At 42.8% G+C, this 26,659-nt stretch overlaps 2 protein-coding genes across 12 annotated transcripts in view; one reads left to right on the top strand and one right to left on the bottom strand.

Moving 5' to 3' along the window:
- Window positions 1-2,714, bottom strand: part of MARCHF7 (membrane associated ring-CH-type finger 7) — a 35,792-nt gene extending 33,078 nt beyond the window's left edge. For 2 of the 11 annotated variants that reach the window (XM_044978310.1, XM_044978315.1), the window contains exon 1: window positions 1,584-1,763. In XM_044978310.1, the coding sequence (XP_044834245.1) occupies window positions 1,584-1,624 (41 nt within the window). In that variant the 5' untranslated portion in view covers window positions 1,625-1,763. Of the gene's footprint in view, window positions 1-1,583; window positions 1,778-2,579 lie in introns of those variants that run through there. The other 9 variants (XM_044978313.1, XM_044978317.1, XM_044978320.1 and 6 more) reach the window with 9 other exon arrangements.
- BAZ2B (bromodomain adjacent to zinc finger domain 2B) overlaps window positions 2,648-26,659 on the top strand; it is a 334,995-nt gene continuing 310,983 nt past the window's right edge. Inside the window, exon 1 of the mRNA XM_044978298.1 lies at window positions 2,648-2,754. The gene's annotated coding sequence lies outside the window, so the exon portion shown is untranslated. The remainder of the gene's footprint in view (window positions 2,755-26,659) is intronic.

Raw genomic sequence — 26,659 nt, 5'->3', positions numbered from 1 at the left:
GGCCAAGAAAAGAAGCCATGCTTATGGGTCCTGCAATTTTAGCTTGGAGGCATGTGATAAGGGGGACCACCTCAGATTTTAAGTAATAGAACATTCAAGTAACTTTTCTGGAACCATGACAGCTAGAAAAAAAAATCCTGATCCAAGCATACCCTAAAGATTTAAAAAACAGAAGGCAAAGAAATTTCTAAAGCTATTGGGATTTTAGGAGGGCCTTACTAATAATAGCTTTTGAACACTTGGACTTTGAAGTACTGAAAAGGATCAGAGTTGATGCTGGTTCACCCCAGGGTGCTAAGATCAGGTGCTGTTTTTAATCAGAATCAGGCTGAGGGGGTGAAGACAATGCATTTACCTGTCTCTTACAGCTGACAGAGGCCAATTCAGCCATTCTGCAAATAGGGAAGGCTTGAGTGGTCATCTTAACTTACACTAGTTCTGAAAGGGCCTCAGTGGGCCAATGCAGCACTACACAATAGAAATGTGCTTATGCCCCTTCTGCCATCCCAGAATACTTCATGTGGAGGGGGTGCATAGAGCCAACATCCCTGCCTCTCTGCCTGTTAGGAAGGCCTCTGCCTCAGGAGTTTGGGGAGTGGGAGAGAAGGGAGGAAGAAGTGTCTCTTATGGACCATTTGTTCCCTTTCCTCAGGCACATAGAATATCAGGATTGGAAGGGTCCTCAGGAGGTCATCTAGTCCAACCCCCTGCTCAAAGCAGGACCAATCCCCAGACAGATTTTTGACCCAGATCCCTAAAAAGCCCCCTCAAGGATTGAGCTCACAACCCTGGATTTAGCAGGCCAATGCTCAAACCACTGAGCTATCCCCCCCCGACCCTTCCTAAAGTTCCCTTCAGTGATTAGTTCTGGCATGGTGGGACCTACAACAAGGCAATGATCAATTCCCCTTCAATAGCGATTCCCACCTCCCCAAGTCTTCTATCTTAGTGGTGGTAATGGGTAGAAGAAGGGATAATGGGGATTTCTGCATAGATATACGATTGATTAACTCTGAGCCCTCCCAGACTACTCAGTCCATCAGGGTCAAGTTCCTTCCCCAGACTCACTCAGGAAGGTGGGGCTACTCCCCCAGCCCTGTCAGGAGAGGGAACAGGGCAGCTCCCTAGGCCCAGTGGAGGGAAAGGGGAGGGGTCAGGCCGGGAGCAGGGAGGGAGTCTGCGCTGCTCAGCAGGCCCGAGCAGGGGCTGGCCTGGGGTTGGGGGCACAGACTGAGGCTGGTTCGGAGGGTGGCACGGGCAGGGCTGATCCAGACCGGGTGAGCTGGGGACAGAGGGGGTTGAAGAGTCACAGCAGGGGGCGGCGGGGGCTGGTGGCTCGTGCCGCACCCCAAGCCTGGCGGGCGGGACGGCGGGGAACGGAGTCTCGCCAGGCCAGGTAGAGACCCGGCTGCTCTGCGGCCCGGCCGGGCCTGCTCCTTAGACTGTGGCGGCGGGGAGGCTGCTGCCGCTACAGCCCAGAGACAAGATGGATATTGTGGGCCTCAACCTCCGTCAGGGTCCCCCCGCGCCGCGGCCAGGCAGGGGGACCCCCCCGCCCCGAGCCACGCCAGTCCCCGACTCACCCGAGCCTGCGTCGCGTCTCCTCTGGTCCCGTCCCGGACATCCCGCTGCGGGCGGCCCAGCCGCCTCCGCCTGCACAACTCACAATGGCGACACCTCCGAGTCGCCAGTTATAGCCCCGCTGACGCCCCACCCCTTCTCCGGCTCTCGCGAGAACGGGCGGGAGAGGCCGCTTCCTCCGCTCTCTCTCTTCTGGGGCCTGTCCCCTCGCCACATCTGGGAGCCCCGAGCCACTCGGGAGAGGAGGAGAGTCCCCGGCGCCGACCCCCCCTTGGCCCGCTACCACACTCGGGGGGTGGGGTGGGGTTTCCGATCGACCCCCTCTAGCCCCCTGCGCTACTGCTCCAAGAGATGAGTCCAAATGCCTCTTCCTCCCGCCCCCGGGCACGCGTGATGAGCGCTCAACAGGAACAGTCCCGAATTTACTCTGCTTCCTGTCTCCCAGCACCCTGAGTGCTGCTGTCCCTGGGGTTCAAAAGTCATGACTCAAACACCACGCTATTATAACAGCCTCAAAAACCACGGAATTAAAAACAAACCCACTTTCTCCGCCCTGAGTCGTTAAGGTCAAGATATCCAAAGCCCTTGGAGGGGGGTGATTTATTTCAGGTTCAAAATTCAATCTTAAAACCACACAAATGTGGGTCTCCATGGCCTGCAGTGTAAGGAAGTTCTCTCACTCTCTGCCCTTCTTCATCACCCCCTTACCTCAACCCGCCTCCCTCTCCCTCCTCCTAGCCCGTCCCTGTTTCCCTCCCTGTCCCATCTACTCCCCAGCCCCACTTACACGTCCTCTTCCTGCTCCTCCACATTTACTTGCTCCCCATATTTTCCCTTTCCTCTTACCAGCTCCTGCCCCTCATATTGACTCTGCTTCTTTAGCACATTACATCTCCTCAGTCTCTTCCTGCCCAACAGAGCTGGGCAAATATTTTTGAAATTCAGAACTGACCAAAAACAAATTTCACAACGTTTGTTCAGTTTATCAGCAGCCCTACCGTCTAGAGTCCTAACCAGAGAGCCCAGAGGGTGGCAGTGTTCCCTGCAGGCAGCTTGGCTTCCGTCCCCAGGGACAAGAGGAGATGGCAGCACTCGTTACTACACGCAGCCTCACTTCATTCCGCAAAGCTGCGTGGAAACGGCTGTCGTTTTAACTGAAGGCGGAGACTTTCGGTTTGTAGTATTTCCTACTAAAAAGTAATAGGAGATGGCAGCCATTTTGATTAAGAGGAAACGTTCACAAGATTTGTCAAATCGTCAGACCGAGAAGCTGTGGTCCTTGGCATAATATTGAGAGAGCTGGCAGCTTTGCACTTCCCCCCATTCTTAGTATCACCACACCAAAGAAGACCACTCCCTGGTTTTCGACCGGAATGCCTGGTGGAAAGGGGACCCTGGCAGCTCCGGTCAGCAGTGCTGACTGGGCCGTTAAAAGTCCGGTCAGCGGCACAGCAGGGTGAAGGCAGGCTCCCTGCGTGCCGTGGTTCTGCAGGGCTCCTGGAAGCAGCGGCACATCCCTCCCCCCGGCTCCTAGGCTTAGGGACAGCCAGGAAGGCTCTGCGCACTGCCCTGGCCCCAAGTGCCCCTCTGCAGCTCCGATTGTCCAGGAATTGTGAATAGGGCAGCATGCAGAGCTGCCTGGGTGTGCTGCCGCATAGTAGCCGGAGTGGGGACATGCCATTGCTTCCAGGAGCTGCTTGAGGTAAGAGCCACCTGGAGCCTGCACCCGCTCCCTCACCCCAACCCCCTGCCCCAGCCCTGATACCCCTCCTGCCTTCTGAATCCCTCAGCCCCAGCCTGGAGCCCCCTCCTGCACCCCAAACCCCTCATCCCAAGCCTCACCCCAGAACCCGCAGCCCTAGCCAGAGCCCTCACACCCCCCACACACACCCAAGCTCTGCCCCAGCCCAGAGCCCCCTCCCACACTCCGAACCCCTCAACCAGAGCCCTCACCCCCCTGCACTCCAACCCCCAGTCCAAGCCCAGTGAAAATGAGCAAGTTAGTGAGGGTGGGAGAGCGAGCAACAGAGGGAGGGGGGATAGAGTGAGTGGGGGGCAAGGCCTCAGAGGAGGGCATGGCAAGGGTGTTCATTTTTTTGCGAGTAGAAAGTTGGCAACCCTACAGGTGAGTCCTGAGAGAGCAGGGAGACAGTGACTGGCCGGGGTTGGAGAGGGGGCGATCGAACAATGGGGTGGGAGGGTGTCGTGTCCGGTTTTAAGAAATTGGAAAGCTGGCATCCCTACTTGTGAGTCACAACCTCTGCAATAGCTCAGCACTGCCTTGACCTTCAGTTGTGCCATTGGCATGAGCCCTAATCTCTCTCACTCTGTTTCACCACTATTTCAAGCTCCGGCATTGCTTCTGCCCCAGACTCTATCTTTGCCACCTCTCTAGCTCAGCCCTTTCCCAAAACACTACATTTCCAGTACTCTGGACTCCACCCTCACACAGATAGAATAAAGGATGAGCAATGGTAGTGACGCACCCATGTCTATCAAATCACTTCACTCTGTAACCCATTCACCCTCCTAAGTGCAATCTTCACCTGCATTTGGACTGACAGGGTCTGTTTTCTGACTTTCCTTCTCAGAGAAACAGAGAGAAGAGGACTAAGGGTGTAGAAATGGAAGGAAAAAATAGTGGTAGAGAGAGGTTGGCACAAAGAAAGAGAGAAGGACAATACTGAATGCAAGAAAAGATACAGTGGAAAGGGATAAACTAGAAAAGAAAAACTTGAATAAAATGGAGGATTTTAGAGAAAATATATCAAATGAAACATTTCAATAGGATGAAAAATATATAGGAAAATTCGCTGAGGGAAATGGGCATTGAAAGAAACAAGGAGAGATACATGGAGGCATACAAGATGATTAGGAAGAGGGAGAAAAAGGGGAATGTAGTGACTTATTTTTAAAAATTAGTTACAGATCATAGCATACAAATTTTTGAATCTATTGATTAAATGTAATTTGGAAGTTTTTAGCAGCACCAAAAAGATAATTCATTCTTCTCAAGACTCAAAACCCCTTTGAATATAGTAGATCACAATTCTTTTCCTTTTTTGAAAAGTTAACATATATGGTTGGCCTGCCACAGATCTAAGGGCTTCTCAGAAACTCAGTCTTACCATCACTATTAAAGTCACAAGACTGCAATTTGAAGCATCCCATATTCATGACCATAGACCATTGAATGCACCTTCAGCAACATTGTACCACAACCAACAGAGAATTTACCATTACATTAGAGAGAATGTGTCTACAGCTACTAGCATTGCAACTTTTAGAAGTTTGTCCAGTGGATCATACTCCTCCCTTACAATGTTATGTAGCTCAACTACATTAGCTTAATCAAGACATGCCAACACATCACAATATAAACCTCAAGATAGCACGAGGGAGGGAAAGACAATGATATTCTATTACAATATCACCACATCGCACCACAATGAATCTAATTTAGAATCTGACCCAAGAACTACACCAGAAATACTGGGATGGTCTCCAGTGCTAATCAGAAAGCCTAAAGTAGCAGTGTGTGTACAGGTGGTTAGGTGACAGGTTGAGGGAACTTCCATGCCATTGCCTTCTTTAAAAGTCTTTGAAACAAGAGGAAGGAAATTCACCACAGAGGTTTTTATTAAGTGTTGATCGATTTACTAAGCTCTAAACACTTGTCTCACTGTCCATGTTGCAGTAAGGAAACTGACACTCCATTTTGTATGCCTGCTAACAGGGGAAATAACAGCCCAGATCAGTCAGTATTATGTCCCACCTACACTTTTGTAAAGTTTTGACTGGGAGGAAAGGTGAAGGAGTCAGCAGTGCAGGTACTGTTTTCATTCATCCTTCCAGTTGAGAGTAACGGCCTAGGCAGGGACACGCACATCCTGGAGATGAATACATGGCTGCGCAGATGGTGTCAAAAGGAGGGGTTTGGCTTCCTTGACCATGCAGTGCTGTTCCATGAAGGAAGTAGATATGGCATCCACCTGACCTGAAAGAACACCACTATGGCTACACTGGCGAGTTGCAGCGCTGGAAAGCCTCCACCAGCGCTGCAATTAGTAAGTGGCCACACCTGCAGGGCACTTCCAGCACTGCAACTCCCTGACTGCAGCGCTGGCCGTACACCTCACTCAGCATGGGGAATAAGGATTCCAGCGCTGGTGCTGCAGCGCTGGTCATCAAGTGTGGCCACACACCAGTGCTGTGATTGGCCTCCAGGGTATAAGGATGTATCCCAGAATGCCTGTTCAGCCACTCTGCTCATCAGGTCAGACTCTACTGCCCTGGCCTCAGGTGACCCACCTTTTAAATGCCCCTGGAATTTTAAAAATCCCCTTCCTGTTTGCTCAGCCAGGTGTGGAGTGCAATCAGTTAATCTTTACAGGTGACCATGCCTCCACGTGGCAAATGAGCCCCAGCATGGAGCAATGGGGAGCTGATGGACCTCATCAGTGTTTGGGGGGAGGAATCTGTGCAGGCACAGCTGCGCTCTAGCCGTAAGAATTATGATACCTTTGCCCGGGTATCAAGACCCATGCTGGAAAGGGGCCATGAGCGTGACGCGCTGCAGTGCAGGGTTAAAGTAAAGGATCTGCGGAGTGCCTATTGCAAAGCACGCGAGGGAAACAGCAGATCCGGCACTGCCCCCATGACCTGCCGGTTTTACAAGGAGCTGGATGCGATTTATGGGGGTGACCCCTCTGTAAATCCAAGGACCACGATGGACAGTTCAGAGCCGGTAGAGGAGGGGGAGAGGAGGCAGACAGTGAGGCTACTGTGGTGGGGGAAGACACCCCGGAGTCCCAGGAGGCATGCAGTCAGGAGCTCTTCTCAAGCCAGGAGGAAGCTAGCCAGTCGCAACCCCTGGGACTTGGTGCAGAAGAATCACAGGAGCAGGTCCCAGGTAAGCAGCTTTTATTGCAATGCAAAGGTTTTGGGAGAGGAGGGGGGGTGGTATGGCTGCATGCCTGCATGCCTAGACATGGAATATCCCATTGATGTGGTCTATCACGTCACGGTAATCTGCCTCTGTAATCTCTTCAAAAGTTTCTGCAAGAGCATAGGCAATTCGCGTGACCAAGTTTAAAGGGAGAGCCAGTGTGGTCCCTGTCCCAGTCAGGCTAACGCGTCCGCGCCACTGTTCCAGGAGGGGTGGGAGGACCATGGCTGCACACAGGCAAGCTGCATAGGGGCCAGGGCGGAATCCGCATTGTTGTAGGAGACCCTCCCTTGCTTCCCAGGTAACCTGCAGCAGGGAGATATCTTCAAGTATTAACTCTTGTGGGAAATGGAGGGAGTGTTTCAGTGCAGGTCTCCCAACTGCTGCTTGCTTCCTGCCTTTAACAAAGCCCAAAAAAAGGCAGTGTACCCATGAAGCAAAAAGCACCCTGCCCAGGTAAACCAAGTAACTTCAAGTACAAAAATGATATATGTGTACAAATAAGATGAACAGATTCAGTAGACCATAACCTTTACAGAGATAAGTTACATGGCACATGTAGCATAAAACATACTCCAGTTATGTCATATTCTCATAAAGCATTATGGGATACATCGTCACAGTCCCCATCTTGGTTGGTCTGTAAGCACTACTGCAATAAACACAGTAGTAATAATACAAATTCACTTCTGATAAACATCTGGTGGAGCCAATTTCCAAAGTGCTTCTGTCTGTCACATCTTCAGGCCAAGCTATGACCATGTTTTGTGTAGAGGGCACTGAGCTCCCTCCTTTTTATGCAATATGGATGGATTGTTCATCCAAAAGAAATTTAGATGCTTATTAAATATTTTAAATAATTTTAGATTATTTAAGGTAGGATTTAATTCTTACAATCTGGAACCTCTGGTTTCAGTGAGTAACATTAGAAATGTAGGCCCCAATCTTGAAAACAATTATGCACATACTTAACTTTATATGTGAGTAGTCCCATTGACTTTGGTGGCACAATTCATGTGTGTAAAGTTAAGCACATGTAGGAACAGGACCTTAATGAGCAGGAGACAATGTAGCCTACGGCTAAGGGGATGCATCTTAGGTCCATAGTGCTATTCCTTCAGTCTTTCAATATTTGACTGATTCAGCCATGGTGCAGAGCACACACTGCCAGCTCTGTGTGTGTGGCAGCAGAAGAGGGGGTGCAGAGAAGTAGTAGGTTGAAGATTTGGGGGGATGCCTCAAATCTTGCTGTCATAGATTAGTGGAGTCTGAAATCATCCCTTTTATTGTTGCATGGTATATGAATGCTAAGGTTACATGTGACTCTTGTATTCCTCTCTTCATTTTATCAATTTAAAAAAAAATGCTATAAAATAGTCTTCTTCACTGTCACTAGTAATAATACTAACAAAATTAGAACTATCACAAAGACAAAATAATTTACAGCGCATCTGTTAATGGTTAAATAAACTATTATGGTGCGGTTAGTAAGGCATGTTGCATAATTCCAATGGGAAAAAAATTCTATTTATTAAAAACATATGTCCAAACTTTATTTTATATCTAGGATTTTGCTGCTAAAGAATCAGGAAAATAAGGATTTTTAGTAAGGTCAAAGTTACTGCTTCCAAAGATTTTGCCTCAACTAAAATTGATATAGGATGCTTTGAAACAAAAACTTTTCAAACCTATGTCATCTTGTCAAAATCAAGATGACATAGGTTAGTCCCAGAAGTATGTCAGTCTTGTAGGATAAAATATTGCAATATGCCTATTTTATAAATGTGTTCTGCTTATGACTTGTTTCTTTTTCACTATCTGAAAACATTATAACTCAGTGTTTCTTGATAAATAATCTTTTAAGACATTATAAATGTTTATTTCAATCTGCTACATGTTAAAAGCAACCAGAAAGTGTTATTTTCTTCCCTGTGCCCTTTTTGCTTCACAAGCGTGCAAGGAAGAGGAAGTCATTCAAAAGCATGTTGTATACTTAATAGTGGATTAAGCTGCTCCCCCAATAATCTTCAGGTAAAGGAACAGAAGGATCATAACCCTCTGCTTTTTTTTTAATCCTAAAACATGATGGTTGGAGACTCTTGATATATTCTCCAGAGGCTCAACCTCTGAGGTAATAAAGTATTAGCTTGATGTGCCTGCTAATATTTTAGAGCTATTCAAATACATCTTAATTTGGTCTTGTTCTTTAATAGGATAATTGGTCCCTTTTCAGTGGTTCTTTTAGTATTTCCAGGTTTTTTAATTCTTGGGAATACAACGGGTAGGTTTTTTATTCATCATTTTAAAAAGCTGGTTGTGAAGTCCTTCATTTTATGTCCACTTTCCTAGAAGTCTCAGAGCCTAAACCTGTACGAAGGCTAGATCTGCATATGGTGACAATAAATTAGTCACTGAGGAATCTTTATCTTCACTGCTAATTTTCAATTTAATATTTTGACCAAGCTGCTTCTGTTGCTTTATCTTCTCAGATGACTTATATTTTCTCTGACTCATTTTTGCCAAGATAACCAGTCTCCCTTGCAATTACAAAGTAAATATAAAAAACACAGATGAAGTTACACAATGCACAAACATTAAAAACAAAAAATCACCGGGACTCCAATAATGTCACATTACAAAATAGGAAACCTCGATCCTTCCTTAAAAATAGCGTTCATAGATAACTATATCAAATGTTAAATCTACAAATTATAGAACATCTTTACATTTCATTAAATAGGACAAAATAGTTAAGATTTATAAGATAGGCATTATATACAAATAAAGCTAACAACTGAAAATTATAAGCATCAAAAAGAAAATACAGGCTTGTTCACATAGCAGTCTTTTGTTTAAAGCATCTCTCCCTGTTGATATCCTCAATAGGATGACAGTGCTCCCAGACATATTTGGAGAGCAGTTCAGGGAACAGTGCTGTTACAGCAGAGTCCTTTATGAAACCCTCTTTTGCTTGTAATATCCTCAATAAGGTTGCAGTGATCTCAGCTGCAGGTGAAGAAAGGCCCATGTGGCAGTCAAGTTCTATTATCTGATACTCACAAGAGCAGTGAAAAGTTCTCCTTTGGAACTGAAAATGTCCCTGTTTGCTTTCAGTCAGGAAGTTATTGTTCTATTGTTGGAAGCCTAAGAAAATCTGTTCAACTTTGTTATGTCTAAGTTAGATGGAACAAAAACAACTGCACAAAAACATTTTTAACTTGATATCCATGAGGAAGTCTCTAAGTTACATATGAAAAAAATATATATATAGTTATATGTTTGTAAACAAATAATTTCTGGACTTGCTCAATAGGTACTAAGATTTTTAGCAAAGTCCATTCAAGCCCTGCAATTTACAGCATTATGTAAATAGGTGAGGAGTATTCTCCCTCCCCAATCTCATCAGCATGTTGTCATAGTGTCCAATGACAGGGTAATTATTGTTATTGTATTTGTAGTTAAAGCTTGAGAGTTTGGGTGCTAAGGAGATGAGGAAGTGGGAGGAGTGAGGCTCCCGAATTGTAAGTAGCACAGAGAGAGTTACTGTGGCTTTTCTGTAATTGAAATACTGACAGTTCTGCAGGAAAATTAATGCTTTGTTTTTTTATTTCCTTCAGTTATAGTTTGTCCATCATCTAGATATCTTGACACACAGTGCTAAAATTACAATAAACAGCTGTTTCCAACAACTGATACAAATCTTACCTTCCCCTGCCTCTTTCCCCCTACCATTCAAAAGATAAATGTCCCTGGCTAGAAGCCCAAATAAGAAAAAGTTAAAGTAAACTTTTTAAAGTAAGCTGTTTTTAAAAATGAAAAGAACTAAGTGTTTCCTTCCTTTTTGCACATAAAGCACCTAAGAAATCAAACACTGAGGGAGGCAGCATGGTCTAGTAGATTGGACACAGGACTCGGAAGCCACTCTTGACTTCTAGCCATAACTATATCATAAAGTTGTTTTATGTCATTGGGCAAATCATTTAACCCGTTTATGGGCCACTTGCTATGTTGCTCTGTGCAGTGCAGACATGGCCATATTAAGGTAAATTGTTAATTTAAATTAAAAATTCAGGAATGTAAGTATCTTGTTCTCCCACAGTTGTAGCTGGTCCCTTTGGCCCAGATTTTTAAAGGTTTTTAATAATTGCTATGCTCAGTATTGTAACTCCTAAATCTAATTTTCAAAAGGGATATAGGCTTTTAGAAGCATAAATCCCATTTACAGTAAATGAGAGTTAGGCTCCTAAATCAATTAGGTGTGACAATGCTGAGCTCAGCAATGCCAAAATATCTTTAAAATCTGGGCTTTTGTGATTATATGTAGTATGTTTCTCATGTTAGGGCCAAATTCTGCACTAATTTGCACACTCTTAAACTCCTTTTGGCTTTGTAGGGGTTTCATTATCGTCCCATTGTACAAATGGAAAACTGAGCCAGAGAGAGATGTCCCAGGCCACAGAGGAGTGTCAAAATTGGAACTTCAACTCAGTGATTCCTGTATCCCAGCTCTGCACTCACTAGCCAATTGACCAGATTCTCTTCTGTATCCATTTTATACTGAGTGCAGCAGAGAAAGGAGAGATTATCGAGGAATTGGTTACAACTCTCTTATTCTCTGCACAACTTAGAATGCTTGTGGCTGTTCCAAACTGCACCAGCTGTCTTTGATCTCATGAAATGCTTTCCACTCCACCTCAATTGGCAGGCCTCTCCATGCCTCCGATACACCCACTATAGCAAGAGCTGTGGGGTGAAAATGTAGAAGGCTCCAATGGCTCTATATCTGCTGGGAATCCCTTATACTGGGAGTATTTCCACCTGGCGTGATCTTGAAGGTTCATCTACCTCTTGAACCATGCAAAGAAAGCAGAGTGGGCCAAAGAATGTAGATCATTGCCTCTGTGTAAATCGCAAGCTGAGCATAACTGGATAGTAAAAACTGAGGCTTGCCATTCTTGCAGTTTTTCCAGTACTACCACACTGCAAAGTACACACGAGGCAGTCTTACACTATTTCTAATAAAGAAACACTTAGAATTCTGCAAGGAGTATTCATGTTATCCAAGGGTATTCCCATGTTTGTTCATCACCATTTGTTCTGGAGAGAAGTGCCTGATGGATTGTGACTGATGGAAAGGAAAAATACTGGTGGGCTGAAATATTAGGTCTTTGTTAGTATTGGGGAGACAAATTATTTAGGCCGCTTTTTAAAATCTGCCAACCACAGATTGTTCAGTGCATGTGCAAAACTTAAAATAGTAAGTAAATAATGTACAAATTGTCTCAATGCCAACAAAGAACAATTTTAGACATCAGTTCTAAAATACATTTCAGCACCTGCTCCCTCCCCAGTAAAATCTGGGTAAAGTCTTGCAGCATACTCTGAAGGTCATCAAATCTGGACTCAAGCAAACTATATGGGAAAGTGAAATTCAGAGTCAAGGGCCCCACATCAAGAACAACTACTGCTTGGATCTTGGCTGTTCACACTGCTGCAGAATCATGTAAGGAGAAAGGCAATGACACAGTAGGTAGAGTCAATTTCACTTAAGGATTTACAGGTTAGAACCAATGCCTTATAATCCACCTGTAAATCAGTCAGTAGCCAGCGTACAGGAGTAATGCAGTGCTGATTAATAAATGGGTAATCACGATCTGCATTAGCTAATTTCTGGATTGTTTTAAGATGTAGCCTCTTCTACAGCACATTGCAGTAATCCAACTTTAAGATGAAAATGGCATGGATGACCCTTGGAAGATCTGTATCTAAAATGAAAGGTCACAACCTTTTTGCCAAGAGGAAACAATAAAAAGCATTATTGAGAAACACTGCTACTTGGACAGCCAACAAAAATCCTTAGGTTGCGAGCCTGTGTAACAAACAGCAGGTATACCCTTTCAGTCAGTGTTAGCCTGCATACACTCCTCCAAAGCTATTAGATACTAGCTGAGTCACTCAATTACACCAGCTGGTCAGAAAAGATGATGTTATAAAGCTGTATTTTATCTGCATATTGCAGCCCATGTTGTCTCACTAGCCCTTTTTAAGAGGGATGGGAAATACTCTAGTAGATTTGTCCTTGAAAGTAGGTATTGATCCTGCTGGGAGATACTTATATGAGGGAGCTAGAATTTGAGGCAAAGAAGCTCTAGATTCTGGTGTCAGTAGTCCTGAGATAAGGATCCTAGATGCAGCCAAGCATAGGGAGATGGCTTGAGATGAACTATGTTATCTCTTTGTTAATAAAACCAGATCACAGAATGGGAGTGAGATGTGACTCCACACAGCATGTAGACTGTCTTTTAAAATATATTGGGGAAGTCATCTCTTCACATTCCCCTAATGGTCCCATGCATATATTGATCAGAAGGGATGACAGACTAGCACCTGGCCTTTTAATGGTTCTGTTTCTTTCTTTCAGAGAGTGCCCAAAGGAGTAATAACTTCAGATAATTTCCAAATCAGATAGCTTCTTAGGAGGATGCAGTGCTGTCTCTCAATGAGATAGTATAGATGCTTGGTGGAGAAAGATACAGCTAAACGGGGAGCCACACATCAGGAACCTTGACTTTAATGTTTTTAAGGTGTCTGAGGAAATGTCAATGAAAAGCCATGAGAGTGAGATAGGATAGGAGGAAAGAAACAGTGGGACAGAAAATAACACAACAAGGGAAGGAAATACAGTACCAGATCTTACATGCCTTTGAGGTGCTGCTAATTAGATATCCCCGCTGCTGGACTGAGGACTGGATGTCATGATAATGTGATGACTTTCAGCAATCACAGGTGAAAACAAAGTTCCTTAAACAAGAGCAAGGCCAGAGAGCCTTCCTCTCAGGAAGAAAGTCATTTAGGTAAGTCAAGATGAGTTGCAGTGTTGGTAGGTTGGGGGATGAGCTGGGATGTAAAATGGGATGAAAGGGAGAGCTGAACTGAACTGATTTTTTTTCAAAGTCTCTTTTTAGGAAACCCCAAAAGGGAAAAAGTGGGTGCCATAGTTCACCCCCCTCACTCTTTTGTTCACCAACTAGGCCTAATATCTGTCACATCAATTTTGGTCTTTTAACTTTAAAATCTGTTTTCACCACGCATAATTCCAACAGTACTTGGATTATATCAACATGGCCTTTTTGATTTAGACTAATCCAGCTTCTTTGCCTGTTTCTCTTGCACTTGTTAGACATTCAGTGTCGTAAATGATTTGGCCTATTTTTCATGGTTGTTGTAACATCTTATGAACTTTTACATACACTATACATTTGAGCTCACAATAGATGTACACTTTGTAGGCCCAATAGTCACAACAGGCCTTCCCCCTCTTGTCTACATTGAACAGATGTAGACAGTGAAGGGGCGGCAGTAGTACTTGTGATGTCTTGGTGCACCAGGAAACTGGGGGGCTGTGCCCGATGAAAGAAAATCTGTCCTGGATTTTCACCCCAGCTCTTTGAGGACAGTGCTTACTGAGATCACTCCAATCCTTATTGTGCTTCCATTTTGAAGTTATTTACCCAGTGGTCTACAGGATAATGCTAAGAACCCTTTCCTATGGAGGGTCAGGCCTTTTCATTTATGAAAAAAGAATTGATAGGTTCTTCTGTTTCAAGTATTTCTTTATTTTAGATTTAAAATTTGATTTCCAAATTACAAAAAATAATTCAAAATATCAAATTATCTTTAATTAAATTGTTTTGCTGTCTAGTATTACCTAATATTTTCAGTATTGTTTATATTTTCATATAGTAAACTACATATTACAATACTTCTATTTACATAATGTAAAATTATTTACATATCGCTGAAAATTCCTAGCTGAATCTCTGAATCTTTCTACACAATCTAAATAGTGAATATAACTCATACATAACACTAGTTTAATAAGGAAAAAAACTAATTGTATAATAAAATTTTGATAGTCTCCTTATTTAGCTCATTTTATCTGCTTATTAAACAATAAGTTCAGTGTTTAACATTATTAACAAATGTATTACTTCCAAATATAATCAAGGAAAGGGTATGGATACAAGCTATGTAAATAAGACATGAACATAGCTAGAAATAGCTGCTTTCTATATAAATGTTTGTTGGACAGATAAGAAGAGATTTACTACAATGTTACAGAGACACTCACATTTTTCAAGCTACTATTCAAATTATCATTATTAACATAAAAACTTGTTAGTGTTTTGACTGTTGACTTATCTATAATTGGCAGAAAGCCATAGAAAGAAAATACACAACAGACTATTAGCATTTCTACTCCTCATTAAAAGATTTAAAAGGAAAAAAAATCTATAGACTAAACCTAAAAACGTAGTAACACTTTACTCCTAAACCAACCAAATGTGGGAGAAAATGCTTCTATAATAGGAGCAACTCTCAGACATTCAATAGCAGCTTCTAGGGGCCTATTTAGAAGACTTTTGTGTGATTACTATACTGAACAAAATGTGGAATTTAAGCTGTTGTTAAATGCAGATAAAGGTCAAAGAGCAGGATCTCCACAAACCGTCATTTGCAATATTTCTAACTTCCTTTATCCACAGAAGGAATGTGCAGTGCTAAAACTAGGCAGAATCAATGCAAAATAAGGTATTCCTGGCAACCATGAGGTATTTACTGCTGTTAACAAAGAGCAGCATACAAATGTATTTGAAACTCAGACACAGACAACTGTTGGAAAAGAATCCCAGAATAGTATTCATTTTACGTCAACTTGCTGTTAGTGAAAGGGATATAATCTGTCATTTTTATTTAGGAAGTTTCTTTCTCGCTGCTGCTGCAGCTTTTTCTCATCAGTTCATGTTTAGAGTGTGTAAACAGTCTGGTTAATCAAAACCACACACAGACCTAAATAATGTTACAGACTCTATGCTTTCTACATGTTAACAGACCTGTCCCATTAACTCCTATTATGTCTCAGAAAATGTATGTAGGCATTCCTTATCTAAATCAGCAGCAAAACAGAGTGAGTGGCAATACAATTACATATTTACCAGACTATATTAAAAGTGCACATATTAATTGTTTTCTGTAAGATGTATATGCTAACTGTATAGTTGCATATACCCCGACATGAATTACAGAACTGTTTACATTTTTTCTAGTTTCCAAATGCAGCTATTGCTATCCTACATATACTCTTCAATTTTCAGTGAAAATCTAGTATTATATACAGTGTTTGAGGCTGGAATGATTGCTGGTATTGGGATTGATCCTGCCACTTTCACTCAAGTGAGAAAGCCTAACGAAAGAAATTAGTCCTATTAGAACTTTCATGTGAATAAGAAAGTTGCAGATTTTTCACCCACATTTATCATTTGCCTAATTCTCCTTGAGTTTATATGAAGTGACAATTAGGCCACTCTTTTCACTGTTGATCTTAACTCTCAAAACTATATACTTGACTAATTGGCAACCGAATATATTCTCTGTAAACATGTACAAGAGTAAACAATACACCCTGTAACATTCATCATCACAAACCCAGACATAACTAGTTTGTATTGCAGCATTCTATAAAGAGTTTATGAATGACAGGTATACTGTAGTTGGTCAGCCATACTGGGGCTCTAATCCTGTTTACTATGTTTTAGTTGTATGGAAGGGTGTGTCATATTTGTCTTCAACATATGGCCTTTAGGAGGACAGGAATGGGCTTGCACCATTTTGTCACATTTAGAAAGTATATTTCATCATTTCTTTTAACTAAAATATGCCTTTGAAACTGTTTTGGGATAGTCATATCAAGTTTGGAAATCTAGCAAATTTTTTCACTTACTAACTACAGTGAGATTTTTGAGTTCTCAGAACTTCTGAAAATCAGGCCACTAATGTTTTGAAGGAATTAGATTATGAAAAATAATTGAGTTGTTACTTTACATAACTAATTCTTTTCTATGTTTAAAATATTGAACAGTCTATTTTTAATGACTTGTGTCCCAGGAGAACTGTACAATGTTAGAAAATAGTTTAATTTCTTTAACATAGACGCATACACGGCTTTTTCAAAGTTCATGTGTAAAACTGCCAAAGTTTAGCTCTAATTAGCATATATTTTAACATATGTATGATACAAAAATATAGCTAATGATACTATGCTGTCTTGGAGGCTTTTCAAAGAAGCATTTCTCTGAAGAGAGGTAAACTGCATAGGATTAACTCATGATTGTAATGGTAATTTAAATCCATTATTTTAAAGCATAAAGATACATAAAAAGAACTTGAAAACTTTATGCATGGGCACACATAAATGCTCCTGCACAGATTCCTGTTTTATCTCTCCCAAACTGTAGAGCATACAGCAAGTTTATAACTTAATATATCAAGCCAATTCCATTTAGTGATAACAAAATTATAATACTTTATTTTGGATTCCAGTGCAGACAAAATTGCAGTTTAAACCCATGTTGAATAGATATAGGTGCTTTGTAATGAGGTATTCAAATATAATAATCTTTAGCCTCATCTAGTCCAGAGTCCAGTTTTGAGTTTTCCTTGAGTTGAAACACTCTCTGCAGCTGCAGCACAGTGTGCTTTCAGAGGCTGTTGGAAGCAAAATACAGACACACACAGACCAGATTCGCTTTCCATAACACCAGTTTTATGCTTGTGGAACTCCCTTGATTTTAATTGAATTATAGCAATATAAAACTGTTTTAACAAAGTGGAAAATCACATCCTTTGTATTGAATTTACCTTGGAGGCTAGTCTTAATTTTGGGTATGTGAAGAATGGATGTCTCTAGCATACTTTTGCACCAGGGCAGATGGGCAGTTCAGTCCATGGCAGATGAAGTGGTTTATCTTGTCTTCCAACTCCCATTTTTAACTGGCTTGACATTTCCACAGTGCTATGCAACTTTTCCTTGTCATTAAACCTCAGTCACAAACTATTGCTTCTGCAATCAACTTCTGCCTACATCAGAAACTCAGCACTACATGTGTGGTCCAAATACTAGCCAAACTAATCAGTGCACTGAAGTGCTTTCTGTGAATGGGTGCAATCAATCAGAACTGATATTTAAGGTAGATAAGACTTTATCCTGGATTTGACCTTTCTTCAATCTTCCACTATCACCTTGGCAAATCTCTTGGTAACCCAGACTCCAGTTTTGCTACCAGTTTACATGGGAAGGTATATTTATTGTTCGTCCCATGGAAATTCACAGTTTTTTTTCCATTGGGCAAGAATATCAGGTGTGATAATGTATTTAAACAGTTTTGACTTGATCCCATCCTCAAACCTGTTGATTTCAATGGAGTTGCTTCCAAATTTGTTTCAGCATAACTGAAAGGATAATTAAGCCATTTATGTGGTCGGCCTTGAACTTGCATATAAATATAATCTTGAATATGGTGGTGAATGTTCACAAGTGAAATGTTTGCCAAATCTAGGTGCAAAGTAGCAATGACATGGCTCCAAGGGTTATCTGCTGCAATACATATATCATGTGTCAAGTTATAAACTGGAACCAAACCAGAATTAAAAATATGGAACTGAAATTAAAATATCACAGTGAACAGAGTCCCCACATCTTTCTCCAATGCTCACTACACACACAACTGTATCATGATCAGTGATACTGGAGTCCATGTTCCCTAGCGTCACACACCAAGGTGTAGGCTGTGAGACTTAGTGGTCTGAGCAGAAGTCTGGCCTAGTGGTCAGGGCAGAATCAGAGGGCATAACTGAAGGCGTGGTCAGGAAGTAAGACAGTAGTCACAGTCAGGAATCAGAAGTTCAGAGGTATGCTGTTACACAACACAGGAAAGCAAAAAAAATCAGTAATGGCCTGGGTGTTGCCAAAAATTATTAATAAAAAGTTATGGCAAATAAAAATAAGTGAAACACCCTTAATTAAAAAATACATAAATTAGTAAAATTAACAAAACATTGTAAAAAGTGGGGACAAAGCAAATGGGTGGGCCCACAACTAACTTGGTCCCTAAAAAAATGTAATTTAAACCATTCAAGCAAAAGTGTACCATGCAATATTTAGCCTTTTCTGGCACAAAAGCGTTTAATTTAGGCAATGGGTATATTTGTGTGTTAACCACTAAAAATATGTATTTTTAAAAAAGCATAACAAAAAAGGCCCAATTAAGTCATGTAAATGTAATGTAACAAAGATCATTATTAATAAAATTATTTACCAAGGTCCTCTATTTAAAAAAAAATTGTTTAAAAACCAAAAAATGTAAACTGGTCCTTTAATTTAAAAATACATTAAAAACAATAAAAACCTTAATAAAAGCAAAAAAATCAGGCAATATGCAATGTACATCCCAACACAGGGACTAGGGCTGGAGTGGAACAGGCTCGATTTATGCATTTCCTCCAAACACATTTAAGAAGATCTTTCCAGCACAGATACACAGCTCTTTATACACAACCCATACATATATCACAATAATATTCCTGACCAGTGCATCACCAGTTTACAAGATAGTTTTTTGGATAGATGTTATGACAACAGTGTCTTGAGGGTAGCGAGTATGGTAGGCTTGGTATGAGTTACAATACAGTGGGCCTTCTGCCAGTGGGCATTATGGAGCAGGCACACCCGCATTCAGCATCTCTCTTTGTGAATGAAACATGGTGGCAGTTTCTGAGCTGTGAGTTCTCTGCAGTGCAGCATCTGGCACCATGAGCCATGGAACTCAGTCTAAAGCCCATTGAAGCCCTGGATTTTGCAGACACAAACCTAGCCCAGCAATAGACCCGATGGAAGGAGGAGTTTAAATTGTACCAGATCTGACCATGCAGGAGGACAATAGCTGGAATGTAAAACTGTTGTTTTACTTTTTTGGGGAACAGAGTGGAGAGATCTGCAACGCTCTGAAGTTCACCATTGCCTCAAGCCTCACAGCAGTCCTAGGAGCCCTGGGGACCTACTCTTCCGAAAAGCAGAAGTAAATTCTGGAGAGAGACAGGTTTTTCACTAGAGAAAACTAGTGTTACTGCCTTATGCACCTTGTCTGCTACTTGCAATGTGGGGACTTAGGCTATCCTGTCCTGAATTAGGATGTCTATTGTGGCATTTGGGATCACTATCTGCGGGAGTGGCTTCTCTGGGGAGGTGTTCTTACATTAAACAGATGCTTAGATATGGGGTTTATAGTGGAAGCTTCAAGAGAAAGGATGAAAGCCCTAGGAGGAACAATACCCTCAAAGTACATGCAGTGAAACATAAACAAAGAAGAGCAGGTTGACAGAGTTGCATACCTACATGAGATGCATTTACTCTGGGAGACAGTATGAGTGGGTAAAGGAGTAGTGCCTTGCACTAGGACAGCTGTGCAAGGAATGTGGCAAGTTGAACCATTTTAGTGATGTGTGCAGGAGCAGAGGAAGATCTCAGAAAGATTCAGTCAGTCTTCTACAAGAGGGGGATGGCACATCAGACAGCGGGGATGACATCATGATTCTCTCCTTAATTCCAACAGCATATTGGGTTTGAGTGGTCAGGACAAGAAAACAAAAAGGGATAAGACCGGCCCCCCAAGTGTGCAACAATGTTAACAGGGAAACACCCTATGTGATTTCAGCTGGATAGTAGGACCTCCTGCAATGTGATTCCTCAGGTTTAATTGGACTCAAACACACTCATTGCAAAAAGCAGGCACAATCAAATAATGTACAATGACTGCATAATGCAGCCCATAGGAAAATGTGACTTCATAGTGACTAACCCAAAAAATAACAGACGGTACCAACTGACGTTTGTGGTGGTGGACAGTAAGCACCTCTTGGGGAATACAGTCAGACAACCCAGGAATCTGAGTATGGTGCAGCATCAGAATTTTATAGATGCACTGCAAGAAGCAAAAGGGGGAGTCCCTTGGACAATGGAGACAATTTTAAAAAGCATATAGGGATGTTTTCAAAAGTGATGGGAGCTTTAAAGGAAAGCTACAACTTGAAGTAGACCCCACAGTGGAACCCTGTGTATTTACCATGAAGGAAAATTCCAGTGGTAGTACATAACCCAGTACACGAGGAGTTTGAAAGTCTGTGGTGCAGGAGTATCGCACCACCTATTGGGGTCAGTACAGCCTAGGTAAGCAGCCTGCTGGTGGTAAGAAACCACTAGGCAAATTATGCATCTGCATGGACCCAAAGCTACTGAACTGACCACTGGAAAGATGCCACTATCCACTGCCCACAATTGATATCTCACCAGAACTTTCCAAACCCAGAATCTAAGTAATTTTTAACTTGTTCTTTCCCTATTTTAGCCTCGGATCCTACCTCATTTTCACTGGCATTCACTATGTTAGACATTCAATTGCTAATAACCTTTTTGATGAAAACTGAAACAAAAAAAAGTCATTTAGCACTTCTGCCATCTCCACATTTTCTGTTATTTTTCCCCAGCCCCTCATTGAGTAACAGGCCTCCCCAGTCCTTGGTTTTCCCCTTGCTTCTAATGTATTTGTAGGATGTTTTCTTGTTACCCTTTATCATAGAATCATAGAATTCAAGATCAGAAGGGACCATTATGATCATCTAGTCTGACCTCCTGCAAGATGCAGGCCACATAAGCCGATCCACCCACTCCTTTAGCAAGCGACCCCTGCCCCATGCTTCGGAGGAAGGCGAAAAACCTCCAGGGCCACTGCCAATCTGCCCTGGAGGAAAATTCCTTCCCGACCCCAAATATGGCGGTCAGCTGAACCCCGAGCATGCGGGCAAGACTCTCCAGCCATACCCTCTGGAAAAAGGTTAAGAATATCATATCATTGACCCATTGTACTATTTACCAGTGTGGCACTTAATTGACCTATTGACTAAGCCCGTTATCCTATCATACCATCTCCTCCATAAACTTATCTAGCTTAATCTTAAAGTCATGGAGGTCATTCGCCCCCACTGTTTCCCTCGGTAGGCTGTTCCAGTATTTCACTCCCCTGATGGTTAGAAACCTTCGTCTAATTTCAAGCCTAAATTTCCTGACTGACAATTTATATCCGTTTGTCCTCGTGTCCACATTAGCACTGAGCTGAAATAATTCCTCTCCCTCCCTGGTATTTATCCCTCTGATATATTTAAAGAGTGCAATCATATCTCCTCTTATCCTTCTTTTGGTTAAGGAAAACAAACCGAGCTCCTCAAGTCTCCTTTCATACGACAGGCCTTCCATTCCTCGGATCATTCTAGTGGCCCTTATGTCTCTAGCTAGTTTAATCTCCTTTTGTGCCTTGGCCCTTTTTATATATACTTGTGTTACTTGTTTATACTCATCCTTTGTGTTTTGACCTAGTTTCTACTTTTTGTAAGGCTCTTTTTTATGTTTCAGATAATTGAAGATCTCCTGGTTAAGCCAGGGTGGTCTCTTGCCATACTTCCTACCTTTCCTATGCATAATGAATGCCCCTGTCCTGATGTACTACCAGCGAGGAGAGCCACTGACACTCTGGTGTGATGCACCAGAGAAAGGATTGGGCATCACTCTTTTGCAGAAGCAGCCTCTCACTTATGCCAGCGGAACCCTATCAGAGACTGAACCAGGGTAGGCCCAATAGAAAACTAGTTTCCGGCTGTTGTATTTGGAGTGCAGCGATTCCATCACTACACCTATGGCCACCCAGTAAAGAGCAAACATACCACAATCCCTTAGAGACAATCATGGTCAAGCCTCTTCTTAGTGCTCCAAAGAGATTGCATATTGATGTGCCTTCAGTTCCACCAGCCAGGGATCCAGTATTATCCAGGACAGTTATTGATGCTGGCTCACACCTTGAGCAGGGCATATATACCCAGCATCGGCAAGCTCAGGGAAGGGGATAAGGACATTGAATCAATTAATACTCTGCACTGTCTCCCAATCTGAACAGTTGATGGAAACCAAAGAGGCTATGGAAAAGAACATCAGCTGCAGGTATTCAAGAGAGTGATACTAGCAGGATGGCCAGAAGACAAAAGCTAAGTACTGATAGGAGCAGAACTATATTTTAAAATTAAAGATGAGTTGAGTGTCCAGGATGGAACTATATATTGATGACAGAGAGCTGCCTCGTTATGTCAGGATCTTGTGCACAAAAATACCTGGACATTGACAGCTGTTTTAGACAGGCCCATGAATGTGTTCACTGGTCAGGAATGAACATACAACTCCACTCCTTGATAGAAGGGTGTGATCATTGTCAGCACAAAGAGACTCTGTTACCACATGAGCTGACCCTGGGAAAAGGTGGAAGCAGATTTATTCACCTTCAAGGAAAAGCAGTACTTGATTACAGTGCACTGCTACTGAAATATTTGGGAGGTTGATGCTCTGCCTAATACAAGATGCAAGTCACTGATTGGCAAATTGAAGGGCCACTTTGCAAAATATGGCATTCCAGACACTGTACTCACAGACAACAGATTCCAATTTGCCTGGGAAGAATTTAAGGAATTTGGATACAAATGGGAGTTTGACCATCACATCTCCTTCCCAACATATGCACAGAGTAACAGTAAGGTGGAATCAGCTGTGAACAGCTAAGAGACTGTTACATGAGGCTGTTTTTTCTGGTTCTGATCCCTTGTTAGCATTTTTGGCATATAGGAATGCCCCATCACAGGGGTGCCAAAGCAGTCCAGTGCAGGCATGGATGGAACAAAGAAACTAACCCTGCTACCAATAAGATGAGACCTGTTGCAGCCAGAATCATAGAATTGTAGAACTGGAAGGGACCTCAAGAGGTCATCTAGTCCAGTCCTCTGCACTCATGGCAGGACTAAGTATTAGAGGGATGGGACATGCTGAGAAATGGCCAACAGTCAGAGAAAGCAGGCACTAGAGTACAACAGGTCAGCCAAGGACTTACCAGGCCTGGAAACAAGCACTGCTCTGAGGATCTAGCCATTAGAGAGACTCCTGAAGGAGTGGACTAAAGGAGTCATGAGGGTAACATGGTGGTTTATCCAGGGGGAGGAGAACCTGAGACTAATCCAGCCCTGATTACAAGTGAGATTCATCTGAGAGGAATCCAGCGAGGCCAACATAAAAGGCATCAAGAATCTGTAGGGAGAATGGAGGGAGCCAGACAGAGGAAGGCTAAACTTCTCCTGAGCAGAATAAGGTCTCTGTAGGTGAGAGAAGCAATGGAGATGAGTATGAACTCTGGACCTACTATGATGGACCTTGCATTTGGGACCCTGAGAACGACTTTGATTTGCTTTGGGTATGGACCCAGTTTTAGGGCAGGACTGGTGATAGCCCTGAGAGAGACTATACACCACTCCAAGGGGTCCCTGAAGAGAAGGAAGAGAGGCTGGGCCCCATGGAAACACCTCTGGCCAGAAGGGGGAGCTTGTCAAATAGCAACCCTGCTACAAATTGGCAAATTTGGCAGGCTCTGATCCCCCACCCACTAGAGAAGAAAAGGGGGGCAACAGAGAGTGAATCCCTACTCTGGTGGGAAAGCATGTCCTTCCTTGGGCAAATGGAAGAGAGATTTGCAAAGGGCTTTAGAACTTCAGAAAATTTCCATCTGGACTGGTAATTTTGCTCCTGGTCCACACTAATGTATGAACTACCTCTGGCCTGGTTGACTCGTATTCAGCCCAGATGTTGACCCAGGGAGACCCAGTTCTGGAGAAGTGGCTGCAGAACTCCGGTGGTTATTTTCTTCATCCACAGGGATGTAAAACCCTACCCTCCTGCTGCTGCCATGATGCGAGTTGAGAAGCATGAGGAGCCAATCCAGATAGAGGTATCAAAAATTTGCCCTGGCCTATAATAAAAGGACAGGACTGGAATCATTTCCAGAGCCTGCTTAGTGCCTCCACCACAGCACAATCTGGGGAAAAGGGAGAAAACTCTGCAGGTAACCTCACACGCATATTCCCCCATGTAAACTCAGACTTCGTGGAGGCCATGAAATCTCAACAGCCGAGATGGGAGGCTGGACGACTTGGGGCATAGTTAAATCAAACTCAAGGGAGCGTTACACCTGAAGAGGACCTGGAGGAAGGTACCTTTGTTGGTCAGAATATGTTGATTCACAATGGGCTGGTGGACACAGAGGATCCACCTCACCTAGGCCCCGATGTTTTGTCAGACTCATGTGATGTAGTGGTTGAGCAATGAGTGGACAAGAGCCTTATCACCAACTGGCTATAGTAAATGGGGAGATCCTCCGAGAGCAACAAGCTTCAACCTACCCCCTTATTGGGTTGGGAAAAGACCTGCTTTATTGAATAGCCCAAGATGCCCACACAAAAGAAAAAGGGCACCAGCTATTGCAGGGTTTCTCAAACAGGGGTCGCCGCTTGTGTAGGAAAAGTCCCTGGGGGGCCGGGCCGGTGTGTTTACCTGCCCCATCCGCAGGTCTGTCCGATCGCGGCTCCCACTGGCCGTGGATCGCTGCTCCGGGCCAATGGCGGGGCTAGTCACTATCCTGTTTAAACTCACTTGTTGCTTTCAAGGTTCCAGCATGGCTTCCCAGACTCATGTGACCAGGGATATTTCCCCCTAAAAACTGTTATAGCATTACTATAAAACCATGTAGTCTGTAGCACAATTTGGCTAGCAATATTGTCAAGGAAAAAAAATCCTTGTCCTTATCAATTAAAGAAACCATGCTAGCAAGTACCTAGCCACAACTATAATATTCAGGGTTCTGAATTATGATGTGAAGTTACAGCATGTGGTCTTTGCAGTAATGCAGTGAAGAATTTTAATTCAATTGGTAATACCTGTGGTTACTGCACAGAGACGATTGCAATACCAGATGGAGTAAAACAGTGGAGGAATGTAAAGAGGACAAGTTAAGGTTAAAAGGTCTTACCTGTGAAGAAGTAGTAGCTGACATTAAAGAAGACAGATTAAAGACAAAGGGTAAATGAGAGATCTTGTTCTTTCTTTTACAAGAAATCAGTAATAGGTAATCTCACACTTGTGGTTATCACAGTAGCACGATAATGTATAAAGGAAGAAACAGCTAAGGCATATGTTGGCAGTTGTGCTACTGCTACTGGATCGTTTCCTCTGGACAACAATTAAGAGCCAGTACTGTTGAACATATATCCATCTTTTCTCTTTGTTGTGTAAGGAGCACTCAGTATACTGAGTGTCACTGTTCCCCAAAAGCAGTGCTTGTAGACAACACAATATGGACAAATACCTTAATTAATGCTACAGGCCTATCTGTCCATTAGCAAATTCCAAGCTACTCTGCGGCTGATGAGTCTCTAGTCAGACACCTCTCATGCATATATCTCCTTACCCTTCCCCAAAATGTAGAAAAATCCCTTGTTTTTTAGCCTAACTCTTAATAGCAGCTGTGTGTTCAGTATGTTTGTTACCTTCAGACTTCTTCTATACCCTCTTTCTTTGGCTCTTTATAACCTCGGTCCTCCTCCTGATACCAGGTCACTGGTTCCCAGACTAGGAGTTTACATGGCTGAAAATTGTTTCCCAGAGTTTTAATTCTTTTCCTGCTGGTCCATTCAGTAATAGAGCTCATGCCCTATGGTGTTTGCCACTCTTATCTGGAGGGTCTGCTATACATTCCCAGCATACATGCCTGGGGTTTATGGCAGAAAAATCAATGGGCCTGATTCACCACTGCCTTGCTATTTGCACAGTTCATTTACACTAGTGTAAAGTAAGTGCATGGTAGGTATTATTGCTGCCATTCTGTTCTAGTAGTTTTACACCTACTTTGCATTGATGTAAATGACTACATATCATACAAGACAATGAAGAACAGGCCAAATGCAGATGGCTAGCAGCATAGGCATGCTATACTAGGCCAGGCCAGTGGTTCATCTAGTTTGTTGTACTGTTTCTGACATGCATTAGGGCCCATCCACAGCTCAACTGCAGCCAAATAAGGTGACCCAATACCACAGAATTGTGTGCTGGCTCGTTACAACATAGTTGCAATTTGTTGCTTGTTTCATATTAGCTATAGTATGGTTTAAAAAAGAGTTGTGGAGATAAGGAATGAGAATGAATGAATCATACAGCTGCAGTAAGAGAGACATCAACAGGTAGCAAAATGTTAGTGAGAAACAACTCCCCCACTAATGATACCTCAGTGGGATTAGGAATGGGAGAAGGAGTGAGCTGCTCCAATTTAGGCTTGGTCTACATTTAAAACTTATACCATCATATACCCCCCCCCAGTAGCA

This window comes from Mauremys mutica, chromosome 10 (genome assembly GCF_020497125.1).
Source record: "Mauremys mutica isolate MM-2020 ecotype Southern chromosome 10, ASM2049712v1, whole genome shotgun sequence".
NCBI lineage: Eukaryota > Metazoa > Chordata > Testudines > Geoemydidae > Mauremys > Mauremys mutica.
Note: the sequence above shows the minus strand (reverse complement) of the source record. Positions and strands in the feature narration are given on the sequence as shown.